Source organism: Lepidochelys kempii, chromosome 2 (genome assembly GCF_965140265.1).
Source record: "Lepidochelys kempii isolate rLepKem1 chromosome 2, rLepKem1.hap2, whole genome shotgun sequence".
Lineage (NCBI taxonomy): Eukaryota > Metazoa > Chordata > Testudines > Cheloniidae > Lepidochelys > Lepidochelys kempii.
This window is the reverse complement of record NC_133257.1, coordinates 2,845,109-2,860,295: the sequence shown is the minus strand read 5'-3', so window position 1 is coordinate 2,860,295 and position 15,187 is coordinate 2,845,109. Positions and strand designations below refer to the sequence as shown.

Genomic DNA, 15,187 nt, shown 5'->3' with positions numbered 1-15,187 from the left:
GTCTGGGTCCGGTTCGAGGCCTGTGGGCAGTGGGTGGGGGAAGACGTCCTGAGCTCTCCACTCTGAGACCTTTCTCCAGTGCTGAATTCCCGCCTGCTCTGGACAGCCGGATGCCGCACCCACCTGCCCGACAGTCAGGTCCCTGCAGAGTGCTGCTTTCCCCAGAGTGTGTGCACCAGGCTCGCCCTGGCCCTGCGGGGGAGCAGAGCACCGCGCTGGGAAAGGGCCGCGCTGGGAAAGGGCCGCGCTGGGAAAGGGCCGCGCTGGGAAAGGGCCGCGCTGGGAAAGGGCCGCGCTGGGAAAGGGCCGCGCTGGGAAAGGGCCGCGCTGGGAAAGGGCCGCGCTGGGAAAGGGCCGCGGAGACAGTAAAAGTGACCTGCCATCGGTCCAGCAGCTGTCAGGCTAGAGACGACAGCTCTCGTTGTGGGGCTGGGGGTGTGAACCTCCCCTCAGGACTTGGGGTCTGCTCCAACTGGAGGACCTGGTGCCAGCTGCAGACGTGCTTTGTGGGGGGTCGTTAGTCTGCAAGGGACCGGTGGGTTAGGGTGGCCTTGCTCACCCGGGGAGACTGCAGCAGTGCCCGTGGGTCTCTAACATGCCCATCGGTGCGCTCCTTTGCCCTCCGATAGACCACTGGCATCAGTGTGTGCCACGGCAGAGCTATGCCCCCTGCATTTGTGGTGCAAGGAGGTGTGGAGGGGGCAGCATTCAGAGCAGGGGGCCGCAGCATAGGTGCAGCCTATAGGCCTGATGCAATGCAGCGCATAGAGCAATGCATGCTGGGACATGTAGTCTGTGTGGGCCATGCTTGCCAATTAGCTGTCCCGGTTCCTTTCCCCCAGCTCAGGCACAGCCCTGGGGGTCGTGGTGGCGTGGCCGGCCGAGCTGGGCCATGGGGCTGCGTCATGTCCCTGGACTGCCACTGAGCAGGGCCCTCTCTCTGCAGGCATTCAGGACGGAGTGAAGGTAACGCTGGACTGTGCACAGGCAGCGTTCATCTCCTACGACAAGATGGTGATCTCGCTGAAAGGAGGGGAGATGTAAGACCTCAGCGGTGGCCCCGGGAGCTTGGCCCGGCTCACCTGACCTTGCCTTTGGTAGCTGGGTCTGTCCCAGGGAGCTGGGAGCTTTGAGCTGCTGCTGTTCCCTCTCGCTCCTAGTTGGCGGGTGGTGGGGAGGTCACGGATTCTAAATAGCCAGGGTTTGAAAGGAGCCGGTCCCCCCAGCAGCTGCAGGTTCGTAGGAGCTGTTGTGGGGGTACTGGGGTCTAGGGCTAGAGTGGAAGACTGGGAGGCAGGACTCCTGGGTCTGTTCATTTCTCCTCAGCGGCCCGGGGCAAGTCCCTGCCCTGCGTGTGTGTGAGGCAGGGATGGTGGCACTGGCTCGTTGCGTCGGAGGTGCTTCTGGGTGGTGAATCATAGAATATCAGGGTTGGAAGGGACCTCAGGAGGTCATCTAGTCCAACCCCCTGCTCAAAAGCAGGACCCATACCCAATTAAATCATCCTGTGCACAGTGCGGCCAGCCCCGAGAGGAAAGGGATGGGCGAAGGGCCACAGGGTGGGCTCCACACACGCTGCTTGGCGTGCCCTCTGGAGACCCCCGGGGGGCAAGAGAGAACACTAGTGGCTAGGAGAATGGCCAGCAGGTGCCTGCGGTTTTGGGGAGCTCATGGTTTGACTCTGACTCACTTTCCTGCCAGTCTCCACGGAGTCTCCCGACCCCAGTGTTAGAAATTCACCCGTGCAGAGCTTTACGCCCTGGTGCTCTTGCTGTGATTTCGCCAGCATGGTCCGTGCCCATGCAGGGGTTCCCCCTCCCCCGTCCATTGCTCCCGTGTGCTTCCCCTGCCACGCAGAGCGCAAGCTCTGATCTGCTGTGGAGCTTGACCCCTGGGTGCCGCCCTCGCGGTGCGGTGCGCAAGAGCTTGCCCTGGCCCCTCCCCAGGCTCCTGAGCCGTGCCCGGCTCCGCAGTGGGGGCTGATTGCGGAGCCTGTTTCAGCAGCTCGTCAGAGCTTCCAGCTGGCCCACAGCAGCCCTGCGGGACCCAGGACAAGCTTCTGGCCTCACCGCTCTCCCTGTCTCTCCTTAGCTACGTCCTGACCCTCATCACAGACGGGATGAGAAGCGTCCGCTCCTTCCATTTCGACAAGGCAGCAGCCAGCGTCCTCACTACCTGTGTAAGCCGCTGCGCTGAGGAGGGGTGTCCCGGGGGGCCTGTCACGGGGGTGCTAGTAATTGCCTGGGGACTCTCCTGGACCTGGCTAGGTGGGATCCCAGCTCTTGCCTTGTGCTAGGCTAGTGCCTTTCTCTTTGCCAGGGTAACTAGGCTACAGAGACCTCAGCGGGCAGATGGGGACCATGGGGTAGGTGCCATGCTTCCCAGGGATCCCCGTCGTGTGCCTGGGGATGAACTGGTGGCCCAATGTGGGGGAGCAGGTGTGGGCGGGACACTGGTGCCAAGAGTGATGCCGACTCCGCACAAGGCCGGTCAGCAGGGCTGAGCCCGAATGGGCAGTCAGAGGGGCTGCTGTGGGGCACTTATGCACTAGCAGGTGGCTGCTAGGCTTCCAGGCCAGGCCTGGGGGGATCAGTCACTGATCGTGTCAGCATTCCTGCGAGTGACCCATGTGCTCTGGGGGCTCAGAGGAGCTCGTGGCCCCAGGCCTGGTTTCACTGCCCTCTGCAGGGCACGTCTACACAGCCAGTGCCAGTGAGCTGCCGAGCCTGGCTCCACAGACTCCGGCTTGTGCTGCTGCTCTAAAAAGAGCTGTGTAGGCTTGACAGCAACATCTATGCGGCTCTGGGAGTGCCAGTGCGGATCGGGCCCAGGGGCGGGCTGGTGCGGGCCACGTGGCCCGGCCCTTTGTGTCTGAGTCCCAGAGCGGCGCAGGGGTGGATCTGTTGAGCGTCCATTTCCCTGCTCCCCTCAGATGATCACAATGGAGCCGGGTTACCTGTTCCTGGGCTCGCGGCTCGGTAACTCTCTCCTCCTCAAGTACACGGAGAAGCTGCAGGAGCCCCCCATGAACGTCGTCAAGGACCCGGCCGACAAGCAGGTCAGGGCAGCCCAGGGCCTGTGGGTGCTTCCTCCTCCATGTGCTCTTTGCCCCACCCTGCCCCTCCTGGGCTTCTGCTGTGGCCCAAGCCAGCCTGGCTACATTCCCTACATCGCTGCTGCGCCGTCCTTCGGGGGATTGGCCCAGCGGCTGCTACGGGTCAGCGTGGCGAGGGGCTACAGGGCATGGCTCTGTGACCTAGTAGCCGTTAGCCCCACGTCCATGTGGTGTCCAACTGGACAGCTGAGGAACTGGAGGTGATGAAAGCTCCAGAAGAGGTGCCAGGCTCAGCCCTGTCCCAGACCATGGACAGCCCAGCGGGCAGCCGAGCAGGCAAACCCCACCTGCCCACCTTTTCTCTGCCCAGGTGTCTGTCTCCGGCTGGTCCCTGGCCTCTCTGGAGGCTGCCAGTGTAGGGTCTGGCTTGTACCCATGTGCTGTGGCTTTCCTTAGAGCAGGCCTGAGAGCCCCCAGCTCCTCCCACTGAGTGGCTATTGCCGTGGGTCACTGCTGGCCTGACCATCAGCACCAAACAGCAAACAGCCCCATCCTTCCTCCCATTTGCAGGGTGATTGGAAGGGTTGGAGTTCCCTAGCTCGGGGCCAGAGGTGGGGAGTCACTGCTGGCTTCTCTGTTCCCCACAGGAGGAGCCCCCTGTCAAGAAGAAGCGATCGGAATCGTCCGGGAACTGGGCTGGTAGGTGGGCGCCTCCTCGGGGTCGGGGGGCGAAGGGGTCCGACTGAGCCAGTCTCTGCATCCCAGGATTGGCCAGGGGTGCCTGGCAGCGGCTGCCCAGCCCTAGGGCCGGACCCCCATGCACCGCAGTGCAGGGGAGCTGGGGGTACAGTGTGTGCGGGGGACACATGAGGCTGGTGTGGCTCAGGGTGGGGGAGCTGGGGCACACAGTGGGGTGCAGGAGGCTGGCGTGGCTTGGGGCAGGAGTACAGGGGGGCACAGCGTTGCCCCCAGCTCTGACCCAGGCTCTGGCTCGCTGTTGTGTTGCGGTGGGAGAGGGAGGCTGGCGTGGCTCGGGGCAGGAGCACAGGGGGGTGCAGCTCTGTCCCAGGCTCCGGCTCGCTGTTGTGTTGCAGGGGGGAAGTCGGCCCCGCAGGACGAGGTGGATGAGATCGAGGTGTACGGCAGCGAGGCCCAGTCCGGGACCCAGCTGGCCACCTACTCCTTCGAGGTACTCGCTCTGCGGAGCTGCCTGAACACCCTGGACCTGCCGTTCTGGCCGGGGGGGCTGGCTGTGGCTCCCTGCCCAGCGGCCTGGGGGGCTGGCAGCAGCTAGGTGGGACCCAGGCCCCTGCTGCCCCAAGAGACTGAGCTCTTCCCTGAGCTGAGCTCTCCCTAGGCTGCTCCGCTTGCTCATTGGTGTCAGCCCAGGGGGTGAGTTCCCCCCACTTCCCCTGACACGCCCAGGGCCCCGGCTAGGCAGTGGGGGCTCTGTTTCCCCTCCCACGCTGACCCCCTCCCTCATGCCCCTCCCTTCAGATGGTCCCCGGCAGGGGCCCGGGCCAGTGACTTGGTGGTGCTGACCCTTCTCATGTAGGAACCGGGCTGATCCCCACCAGCTCCATGGTGGTTGGGGCCAGGCTGGAGCTGGAGCCCTGCGGGGTAGGGCCACATGTCCCGTTCTCCTGGCCCTGGGGCTGGGTTGGAGCTGCTGCCCCGAGGCTGAAAGCTCCGTTTCCAATCCCTGAAGCCCTCCCCCCGAACTCCCCCAGCCTGGTCTATGGCGCAGGGCGCTGACCCTCTCTTGAATCTTGCAGGTGTGCGACAGCATCCTCAACATCGGGCCCTGTGCCAACGCAGCCATGGGGGAGCCGGCCTTCCTGTCCGAGGAGGTGCGTACCGTGCCAGAGCCCACGGCGCTCTGCTCCCCTCGCGTCCATGTGCTGCCTACAGGTCCCAGCAGGCCATGCTCCAGGCGGCCTGGCTGCAGTGCATGCTGGGATCTGGAGTCTCCCTGGGCTGCTGCCTGCTATGGGAGGGCTGTGCTCTGTGCAGCTTGAGCCAGGGTGGCATTTGACCTGAGCTGACAACGCTTTCCAAGACCCCCCAGTCCTTCCGATCCTCATTCTTCTCCCTCTGCCCCCTGAGAACAGCCAGCACGTGGGCTGCTTTGGGAAGTCCAGTCCGGCTGTTCCCTCCTGTCCTGTCTAATCCCCCACAAAGCCAAGTCACTAGCAATGGCCGTTCCCAGCTCACTGCCTGCCCGAGTCCCTGTCGCTGCAGGGCAGCTGGGCGGGAGGTCAGGACTCTGACAGGATGGGTGCAGGGGCTGGAGTAGGTCTCCCTCTGTGCTCCACGGAGCCGAGGCGGTGAGAGCCAGTGGGGTGAAGGGCGGGGGGCTATAGGGGGTCTGGGGTCTGTGGAGCCGTCAGCATGCAGGAGCAGCAGCCCCAGGCCTGGGTGCCAGCCCTCCAGCACAGGGCCCGCAGGAGGCCCTGGCAGCAGCCAGTCCTGGGTGGGGGGGACAGGGGGCTTCCCTCCCTTTGGGGGTGGGGCAGCTCCTGACATCCGGTGCTTGTCTCCATGGCTACAGTTTCAGAACAGCCCGGAGCCAGACCTGGAGATCGTGGTTTGTTCAGGCTATGGGAAGAACGGGGCCCTTTCTGTCCTGCAGGTGAGCACAGTGCCAGTGGGACGGGGAGCATCTGTGCTGGGGGGAGCCTAGCCCCAATGGGCGGGATGGGTGGGCGGGCGAGCATCTGTGCCGGGAAGAGTCTGGCCCCGATGGGCAGGAGGGGCGGGCATCTGTGCTGGGGGAGCGTGGGGCCAGCGGGGGAGTATGTCTGTGCCCCAGAGTGAGCCCGGCACAGGCAGGGGAGGCGGAGTCTGTGCCCAGGGGTGAGGGTATTGTGTGAGCCCTGGCTGGTCCAAGTGTGGCATGGGGAGGGCTGTCACCGTGCGAAGGTCCCACATCCGGGCTCTGGGCTTCAGGCATCTCCGCCCTGCAGATCTGCCTCGAGGCTATGGGAGGGGTGGGGTGGGGTGCGGTGCCTGGCAATCCCTGCAGCGGGGGCGCCCAGCGGGGCAGAGACGGGCCCTGCCTGAGGGATGGGGGGTGGGGAGGAGCAGACAGGGCCGGGGGAGTGAGCTCTGCTACCCCAGGTCGCTCGGTGGAAGGGGGCGTCTGGCGCTTGTCACGGCAGGGCTGGCTGGCGCGTGGCCCCTTCTCTCCAGTCTAAAGGCGCAGCCACATGACCGCATGCAATGCTGCAGCTGCTGGGCATGCAGGGCTGCGTGCTCTCTGCGGGCTGCTCCCTTGGCAGTGCACATGGCGAGGGGTGGCTCGCGGCTGGGCAGAGTTTGGGCTCCGTGCCAGTGTTCAGGAGCAATGGGGGTCTCCAGGGAGGGAGTCTTGGGTCTCGGCGCTTCTCCCACCAGGCTGGGGGGACTGGGAAGCTGCAATTCTAGCCTCCGCCTCGTCCCAACAGAAAAGCATCCGCCCCCAAGTGGTGACAACCTTTGAGCTGCCCGGCTGCTACGACATGTGGACCGTGATCTCACCCCAGAAGAAGGAAGAGGTCAGTGGTTGGCTGCCTGCAGCTTGGAGGGGGAGGCTCTGGGTTGGCCCATCAGCCGCCTGCCCCTAGAGCTCCTGGCACCTCCGCTGGCTTCCACCAAGCCCCAGTTCCTTCAAGCTGATCCCAGCATGCCAAGGACTCGCTTCTGGGTGTGCTCCTTCGCTGTGTCTGGCCTGGCGAGGCAGGAGATGTCTCTTGGAGGAGTGCCCCCCCCCCGCCCCGGCCCCATTGCTGGGGTAAAGGCCCCTGGCTGGGCTGGTTAGCACTGTGCCCCATAGCACCCCATCACTGTGGGCTCGGCTCCTAGGGACTGGGGGGTGCTGTGCACTCCCAGGGCCTGGCTTCATTCTCTCCTTCTGCAGGACGAGAGTGCCAAAGGGGAGACTGCAGAGAAGGAGCCCAGCCACCCCGAACCTGAGGACGATGGCAAGAGACATGGGTTCCTGATCCTGAGCCGCGAAGACTCCACCATGGTAAGGGCCCTGGCAGTGATGCCAGCCCAGGCAGCTGTCCCCAGGGGACTGCGGCACTGGAGTGTGCATGGAGTCAGTTCCATCTCTGGGGAAGTGCCCCAGCAGCGAACTGCCTCAGAGGCCGGGTGGAGGGAGCCCGAGTGCACTGTGCCTCTGGAGGGGCTGTATTCGGGTGAGAGAGAACACAGGCCCTGGCCCTTTTCCCGGCATGTGGGGCGTGAACCTCCCATCCAGCTTGGATCGTTCTGTTCCAGCTCCCTGATTTCCCTGTGGGTTCATCGGGACATGGGGAGCTTTGTCTCCTGCCTTCCCTGGTGTTGCTGGGCTCTGTTAATCAGCTGACATGCTCCACCTTGGAGGTGGCTGCATTGGGGGGGGTGGGGGGGTACCTGCCCGTTTTTAAAGGGGCGGGGTTGGCTCCTTGTATGCCTGCTGAGGTGACAGGCAGGTGGGTTAGTGTAGGGGCTCGGGCAGGGTTGGGCACTCTCCGCGCTGACTGCCCTCTGGTCTTGTGCCCCTTAGATCCTGCAGACGGGTCAGGAGATCATGGAGCTGGACACAAGTGGGTTCGCCACGCAGGGGCCCACCGTGTTCGCTGGCAACATCGGAGAGAACCGCTACATCGTGCAAGTGTCACCCCTGGGCATCCGGCTGCTGGAAGGAGGTGGGCACTGCGGGTGGGCAGAGCCGCCATGTCTCTTCCTGCCGACCCCCTCAGGCTGGCCTGCCTGCTCCGGTCACCACACTGGAACCGAGCAGCTGGGGCCATCTGCAGTGGCTGGTGCTGGCGGGACTGGTGCATGCTGGCGACCTCCATGGCCCCCCATTCTGATCTGGGAGCAGGGCCACCTTGGTCTATTCCTCATGGGGGGATGCAGGGCTGGAGGAACCCGTTGCTCCGATCTGAAGGGGGGTGCTAGGGTGGCGGGCTGGGGCTGGGCCTTGTGGCCCTGGGCATGGCCGTGGCTCAGCCGGGTGGCTCTGTCTTCCAGTGAATCAGCTGCACTTCATCCCTGTGGACCTGGGCTCCCCCATCGTGCACTGCGCCGTGGCCGACCCCTACGTGGTGATCATGAGCGCCGAGGGCCAGGTGACCATGTTCGTGCTGAAGAGCGACACGTACGGGGGCAGGACGCACCGGCTCACCCTGCAGAAGCCCCAGCTGCACCACGTGAGTCTGAGCAGGCGGTGCTGCTGTGGGGGACAGGCTGCCATGCCCCTGTCCTGATGTCTGTGTGACACTGGGGCTGTCCATCGGGGTGGGGGTGGAGGGACACGCCCGGGTGCTGTCGGTCGGGGTGGGCATGTGTGACATACCAGGGTACAGTCCAGACCAGTGGGGAGCTGTGTCACCCCAGCCCTGCCCTGCAGCCTTGGCTGCTTCACAATGCCTTCCTGCTGCAGCTCCCCCCAGAGCCGCCCACAACCAGCCTGCCAGCATGTGAGCCACCCCCTGAATGTGTGTGTGTGACTGCAGCCTGCCAGCCACACCTGGGTTGCCAGCCTCGGTTACGCTGCAGGGTGACCCCAACACACACCCCCAACCCCGTCCCGGATCTTCTCCCAGAACTGTATGTCCTGTACTGCCCAGCCCACTCCTGGGCAGGACAAATACTTTCCTTTAAGTAAGGGAAGAATATGCCAGTTTATTATCTCAAATAGTTATTCCGACGCTTTGGTTTAAACACACGGGATTAGATAAAACAGTAAAACAAGTTTATTAACGACACTGAGAGAGATTGAGTCCAAGTAATGAGGCCTAAAAGTCAGAAATGGTCACAAGAAAATAAAAACCAGACATTTACTAATAACTAACTTAACAAACTATATTGGATTCAAGCAAAGTTTCTCACCACATGCTCCAGCAGGTTACTGACCAACCCCTTCCCCCAGAGTCCAAGGCCTGCTTCCCTTGTCTCTTTGGGAGCAGTGAATGCAATGGGGAAGGAGAGGGAGGCTGGGGGTGTTTGTCCCTCAGTTCTATAGTTTCAGGCCCCCTCTTGAAAAACGATTCCAGCTGGGCACCAGGAGACACAGAGTCTGTGTGGAAGGATGTTCCCTGCTGCTTTTCCTCACCTGTTTGAACTTACTTTGTCTTCCCTCCCTGTTTGATGACTCTGTTTACTCTTAAATGCAAATTAAGCGGAGCACCCATTCCTTGCTGTAGGACAGGCCTGTTTGCCAACGTCTGCCTGGGGAGGGGAGTGGGGTTTGGCACGTGTGTAAATCGCACCAGGTAGGGGAGTCGTATCACACAATGTTGCCACACGCACGTTACCAGGCTGATACTGACCAGCCCGTGATGAGTTTTCAGTGGTCCCTCACCAGGCGTACCTTGTACTGAGATGGTCACAGTAGCGAGCAGGGTGTGAATGCAGGGGCGTGTGCTGTCACGTGCACATAGGGCTCAGGGGCTGGGGACAGCCTGGGCGTCTCCTTGCTGTGCGGGGTGGGACCTGCAGCGCCTCTCCCTTGCAGCAATCCAAGGTGATCGCACTGTGTGTGTACCGCGACGTCAGAGGCATGTTCACCACGGAGAGCAGGACGACCAGCTCCAGGGACGAGCTCTCCCTCAGGAGCCACTCAGAGGTGGAGACCGTCATCCAGGACATCAGGTGCGAAAGAGGCTGGGGCCTTTCCCTGGCCATCGGGGATGGGCAGGTGGGCGGGGAGAGACGCACATGGCAGGGGGGCTTTAGCGCCCCTTGTCCTGGCCGAGCGGCAGTCGAGCCGTGCCCAGCAGCACGTGGCAGGGGAGAGGAGCCGTGTCTGCATGAATGGCATAGGGAATGAGGGTGGGTGATCTGTGTGACAGGGCACAGCTGGGGGCAGCCCCCCCACCCCTCCAGGCTGCTGCTTCTGTGCCATGTGAGTCATTGGCAGTGATCCCTACGTCCTGCGCCTGCCGCTCCCGGCCAAGAGAGGGTGCATGAGTCTCCCCCCAAGCATGGGCGTGTCCCTGTGTGCACAGGGTGGGAAGGAGCTCAGGACCCCCCGTAACAGCCTCTCCCTGCTTCCCCCGCCCCGGCCGCCCGGCACAGTAACACGGTGGACGACGAGGAGGAGATGCTCTACGGGGATTCCAGTTCCCTCTTCAGCCCCACCAAGGAGGAGCCGCGCCGCAGCAGCCTCCCACTGTCTGACAGGGACCCCCATCAGTACAAAGTGGAGCCCACACACTGGTGTGTGCTGGTGCGGGAGAATGGAGCCATGGAGGTAAGGCCTGAGGACCCTGATCTGGCACTGCCCGGAGGGCAGCCCCTGCCCACCTAGTGCTGAGCCCCTTGGATCTTGTAGGCTAAGCAAGGTTCAGTCTTGTCAAGGCTTGGATGGGAGACCTCCGGGTTCAAAACAGCCTGCAGGGAGTGGGGTGGGGGGCTTAGTACGAGGTGTCCTCCCCCTGGAATCAGTGCTGACTAATGCCCCAGTGCGGTACTAGGGGACGCTGTGGCATTAGTGAGCCTGTGGGGGCGCTGACCCCAGGGGACCCCCAGGAGGTGCTGTGCTGCTGGTGGGTGAGGTGTGAAACCAAGGCCTAGTTCGTGTTTACCCCCAGAGTTGGGCGGTCAGTCCCAGCCAGATCCCAGCTCTGCTCTGAATCCCCCGGCGAGTCGGCTGGGTACAGAATTCCCACTGAGCTGTGACCCCATGCTGCTGCTGGGCCTGTTCTGGGGTATTTCTAGGGTTCCCCCTTGCATGAAATCACTCTTGGTTCAGTGTGCAGGGGCCCTAAAGGGGAGCAGTTAAACTGAGACAAGGAAATAATGTTGACCCCCACGTGTGATTAACCTGTGGAACTCCTGGCCACAAGACTGAATCTAGAAGCATAGAAAGGCCATAACATTCACGTGGCTAATGAGAGTAACAACAACAGCCATCCTACTCCCGGGTCAGTGCCAGGCCGAGGGAGGGGGCTTGGGAGACATTTCTCCATGGGCTGTTATCTGGGGATGGCCCTTGCAGGGTTCCCTGCAGCTTCCTTGGGACAGCTGGGAGTGGGCGAGGCAGACCCTGCTCTGACCTCGTGTGCGGATTCCTACGAGGAGCCTCCCTGGGCCCCTGCCTAGCTCAGTTGCTGTCTCTCTCCCTGCAGATCTATCAGCTGCCCGACTGGCGTCTGGTCTTCCTGGTGAAGAACTTCCCCATGGGCCAGCGGGTGCTGGTGGACAGCTCGTTCGGGCAGCCTGCGGCCCAGGGGGACACCAAGAAGGAGGAGGTGACGCGACAGGGGGAGATGCCCCTGGTGAAGGAGGTCCTGCTGGTGGCACTGGGCAATCGCCAGAGCCGGCCGTACCTGCTGGTGAGCTGGGTCGTGGGCGCTCACTGCTGCACTTGGTGTGTGCACGTACCAGGCAGGGGAGCAGCGAGGGGGCTGCAGGGCGGGGTGCAGATGGCCGCTTACTGCAGCGGGGGGGTGCAGAAAACCCTTCCCAGAGAGGAGTTATCAGTGGTTCACAGTCATGCTGGAAAGGCATAACGAGTGGGGTCCCGCAGGGATTGGTTCTGGGTCCGGGTCTGTTCAATATCTTCATCAGTGATTTAGAGAATGGCATAGAGAGTACACTGATAAAGTGTGTGGGCGATACCAAGCTGGGAGGGGCCAGCTGGGCAGTCTGAGTGTGCTGCAGGGGGCACGGCAGGGGATGGGGGCTATAGCGCTCTGGCCCACCAGTGTGAGGTTGGGGGGTGAGTGGGGGATGAAGCAAAGGGAAACGTAGGCTGAATATTAAGGTAACGTTCACCGCACAAAGAAGCGCTGGTTGGGAATTGACTCCCCAGCGCAGTGTGGGAGCCCATCCCTGGGATGTCTGTGTGAAGGGTAGCCGCCTGCCATGCCCTGGGGTGTCTGTCTGAGGGGTACCATCCTGCCCTGTCTTGAGGGTTGGACCCGCTGGGGTTACTCCAACCCTGCGATCGCTGGGTAGGCTTCCTTTCACAGCACAGCTTCACACGCCTCCTGCCACTGCCCCAGCTCCGCTGCCTGGAGCAGGGACCAAGTGTGACCTGTGGGTACGGGGGTGAGGTGGGGTGGTCTCTGGGTGAGCACGGGAGGGGCAGGAGTCTCAGCTCTTCTCGTCCTTTTGGCAGGTTCACGTGGACCAGGAGCTGCTGATTTATGAGGCTTTCAGCCACGACTCCCAGCTGGGCCAGAGTAACCTGAAAGTCCGGTTTAAGAAGGTAACAGGGGAGTGTTTGAGGCCAACCATGTGTCCTCCTGCCATCACACCCAGCCGATATGGAGCAGGGGGGCCCAAAGCAACCCACAAAGTTCTGCTTCATAGTCACCCTCCACGCCAGTGGGAATGTGTCAAACCAACTGATAGCTTTCTGTGACAGCGTTTAGCCTTGTGGATAGTGAGGGAGTGGTAGACGTGGTAATCTTGACTTTAGTAAGGCTTTTGATACTGTCTTGCATGACTTTCTCATAAACAAACTAGGGAAATGCAACCTAGATGGAGCTACGACAAGGTGGGTGCAAAACTGGTTGGAAAACCGTGCCCAGAGAGGAGTTATCAGTGGTTCACACTCATGCTGGAAGGGCATAATGAGTGGGGTCCTGCAGGGATCAGTTTTGGGTTCGGTTCTGTTCAATATCTTCATCAGTGATTTAGATAATGGCACAGAGAATACACTGATGAAGTTTGTGGACGATACCAAGCTGGGAGGGGTTGCAAGTGCTTTGGAGAATAGAATTAAAATTCAAAATGATCTGGAGAAATGGTCTGAAGTAAATAGAATGAAATTCAATAAGGACAAATGCAAAGTGCTCCACTTAGGAAGGAACAATCAGTTGCACACATACAAAATGGAAAACGACTGCTTACAAAGGAGTACTGCGGAAAGGGATCTGGGGTCATAGTGGATCACAAGCTAAATATGAGTCAACAGTGTAACACTGTTGCAAGAAAAAAGCAAACATCATTCGGGGCTATATTAGCAGGAGTATTGTAAGCAAGACACGAGAAGTAATTCTTTTGCTCTACTCTGTGCTGATTAGGTCTCAACTGGAGGATTGTGTCCAGTTCTGGGCGCCACATTTCAGAAAAGATGTGGACAAATTGGAGAAAATCAAGAGAGGAGAAACAAAAATGAGTAAAGGTCTAGAAAACATGACCTCTGAGGGACGATTGAAAACATTGGGTTTGTTTAGTCTGGAGAAGGGAAGACTAAGAGGGAACATGATAACAATTTTCAAGCACATAAAAGGTTGTTACAGGAGGAGAGAGAAAAATTGTTCTCCTTGACCGCTGAGGACAGGGTCAGAAGCAATGGGCTTAAATTGCAGCGAGGGAGGTTTAGGTTGGACATTAGGAAAAACTTCCTAACTGTCCTGGTGGTTAAGCACTGGAATAAATTGCCCAGGGAGGTTGTGGAATCTGTCGTTGGAGAAGTTTAAGAGCAGGTTAGACAAACACCTGTCACATGTGCAGGGGACTGGACTAGACGACCTCTCGAGGTCCCATCCATATGACTTCAGCTCCCAGCACACAATGCACCATCTTGACCCAGTGGCAGGTAAAACTCCCAAGCAGCTTGTTCCTTTCTGGGGGGCTGGTCTGGGGCGAGTGCCCTGGTTTAAAGTGTGTGTCCCAGGTGCAAAGCAGCTGAATGGCTGCAGCTCAGACTGTCCTCAGCCACTTCCCTGGGGGCCAGCGCTGGGCAGGGCCAGGGAGTATTGGGGTGCGGTCTGCAGTGCCCTCCGCAGGTGACGTGGCTGTGGGCATGGAAAGGTGGGGACCCCCCCACCTGTTGTGTGGGTTCCCCACTTGGTGCTTGCCCCTCCCAGCCTCAACTGCAGGGTTCCAGTCCCATTGGTGCCTGGGGGCCCTGGCTTGTCTGTGACCATCTCTCCTCCCTGTCAGGTCCCCCACAACATCAACTTCCGGGAGAAGAAGCTGAAGCTGTCCAAAAAGAAATCAGAGAGTGCAGGGGGTGAGGAGTCGGGGGGAGCGCGGGGCCGGGTCGCACGCTTCCGCTTCTTTGAGGACATCTACGGCTACTCGGGGGTGAGCCACAGGGGCAGGCCTGCCTCAGAACCACTGCCAGGGCTTGTCCTGGGGGCTGGCAGGGCAGCAGGGGCTGCCTCTGGGTCAGTCCCTCACTGTTCAGATTGACCCCAGGCTCAGCTGCTGGTATCGGGGGCTGCCAGCAGGAGAGAGCCGGTGGGGCAGCCCCATTCGGGCATGTCCCTGGGGCAGTTAGACCCTGCAGGGTGCTGGTAGGAGGTTGGGCTCTGCGCTGTCTGCAGCCGGCTTTGGCTGCTGCACTGGGGAAGTGACGCCGCAGGATTTCCCGACCTCCTGCTGCGGGCTGCCATCCTGTGAGAGCCCAGAAGCTAAGCAGGACTGGCTCGGCCGGCACTTGGAGGGGAGACCTGGGCAGGGCCGGGGCTGTGGGTTGGTGAGTCAGCCCTGTGTTGCAGCTGGCGTGCTGGCCAGGAAAGAGCCCGTGGAGAGTCCGAGCGGGAGCCCCTGGTCCGAAGCAGCCTGGCAGCGGACCCTGGGCTCCCCACGCTGACCCCGGTGCTGGCTCTGCTCCCAGGTGTTCATCTGTGGGCCCTCCCCGCACTGGCTGCTGGTGACGGCCCGGGGGGCCCTGCGCCTGCACCCCATGACGATCGACGGCTTAATCGAGTCCTTCGCTCCCTTCCACAATGTCAACTGCCCCAAGGGCTTTCTCTATTTCAACCGGCAGGTATGTGGGGCACGGCTGGCTTGGGGGCAGAGCCCAGGGCCCCACAAGGGGCAGACAGACACTGCCTGGGCTCTTTGTGGAGGTGGGGTGCGGAAGGCCTACAGGTCCCAGCACTCGCTGCTCCATCTGGGCACGGCTGTCTGGCCAGCAGCTCTTCTCTCGAGGGCGTGGGGAAAGGCGGGGGCTGTTTGGGGGGGCTGAACTGAGGGGAGGGGCTGACGGTGGGCTCTGCTCGCAGGGGGAGCTGCGGATCAGCGTCCTGCCCGCGTACCTCTCCTACGACGCTCCGTGGCCTGTGAGGAAGATCCCGCTGCGCTGCACCACACACTACGTGGCTTATCACGTGGAGTCCAAGGTACTGGGGTGCTGCTGGGGCAGCTCTGCCGTGTGGGAACGGGCTTTGCTTTGGGGATCCCCTTCTGGGGCAC

General features: G+C 61.6%; 1 protein-coding gene across 2 annotated transcripts in view; it reads left to right on the top strand.

Moving 5' to 3' along the window:
* CPSF1 (cleavage and polyadenylation specific factor 1) overlaps positions 1-15,187 on the top strand; it is a 36,954-nt gene that overhangs the window by 14,919 nt on the left and 6,848 nt on the right. Inside the window, exons 10-27 of one of the 2 annotated variants that reach the window (XM_073329878.1) lie at positions 947-1,040; positions 2,092-2,179; positions 2,933-3,058; positions 3,703-3,754; positions 4,150-4,244; positions 4,831-4,905; positions 5,607-5,687; positions 6,502-6,591; positions 6,954-7,064; positions 7,587-7,728; positions 8,057-8,235; positions 9,543-9,679; positions 10,106-10,280; positions 11,158-11,364; positions 12,153-12,242; positions 13,928-14,071; positions 14,607-14,759; positions 14,998-15,114. In XM_073329878.1, coding sequence (XP_073185979.1) covers positions 947-1,040; positions 2,092-2,179; positions 2,933-3,058; positions 3,703-3,754; positions 4,150-4,244; positions 4,831-4,905; positions 5,607-5,687; positions 6,502-6,591; positions 6,954-7,064; positions 7,587-7,728; positions 8,057-8,235; positions 9,543-9,679; positions 10,106-10,280; positions 11,158-11,364; positions 12,153-12,242; positions 13,928-14,071; positions 14,607-14,759; positions 14,998-15,114 — 2,156 coding nt within the window. The remainder of the gene's footprint in view (positions 1-946; positions 1,041-2,091; positions 2,180-2,932; positions 3,059-3,702; positions 3,755-4,149; positions 4,245-4,830; positions 4,906-5,606; positions 5,688-6,501; positions 6,592-6,953; positions 7,065-7,586; positions 7,729-8,056; positions 8,236-9,542; positions 9,680-10,105; positions 10,281-11,157; positions 11,365-12,152; positions 12,243-13,927; positions 14,072-14,606; positions 14,760-14,997; positions 15,115-15,187) is intronic. The other variant, XM_073329879.1, reaches the window with a different exon arrangement.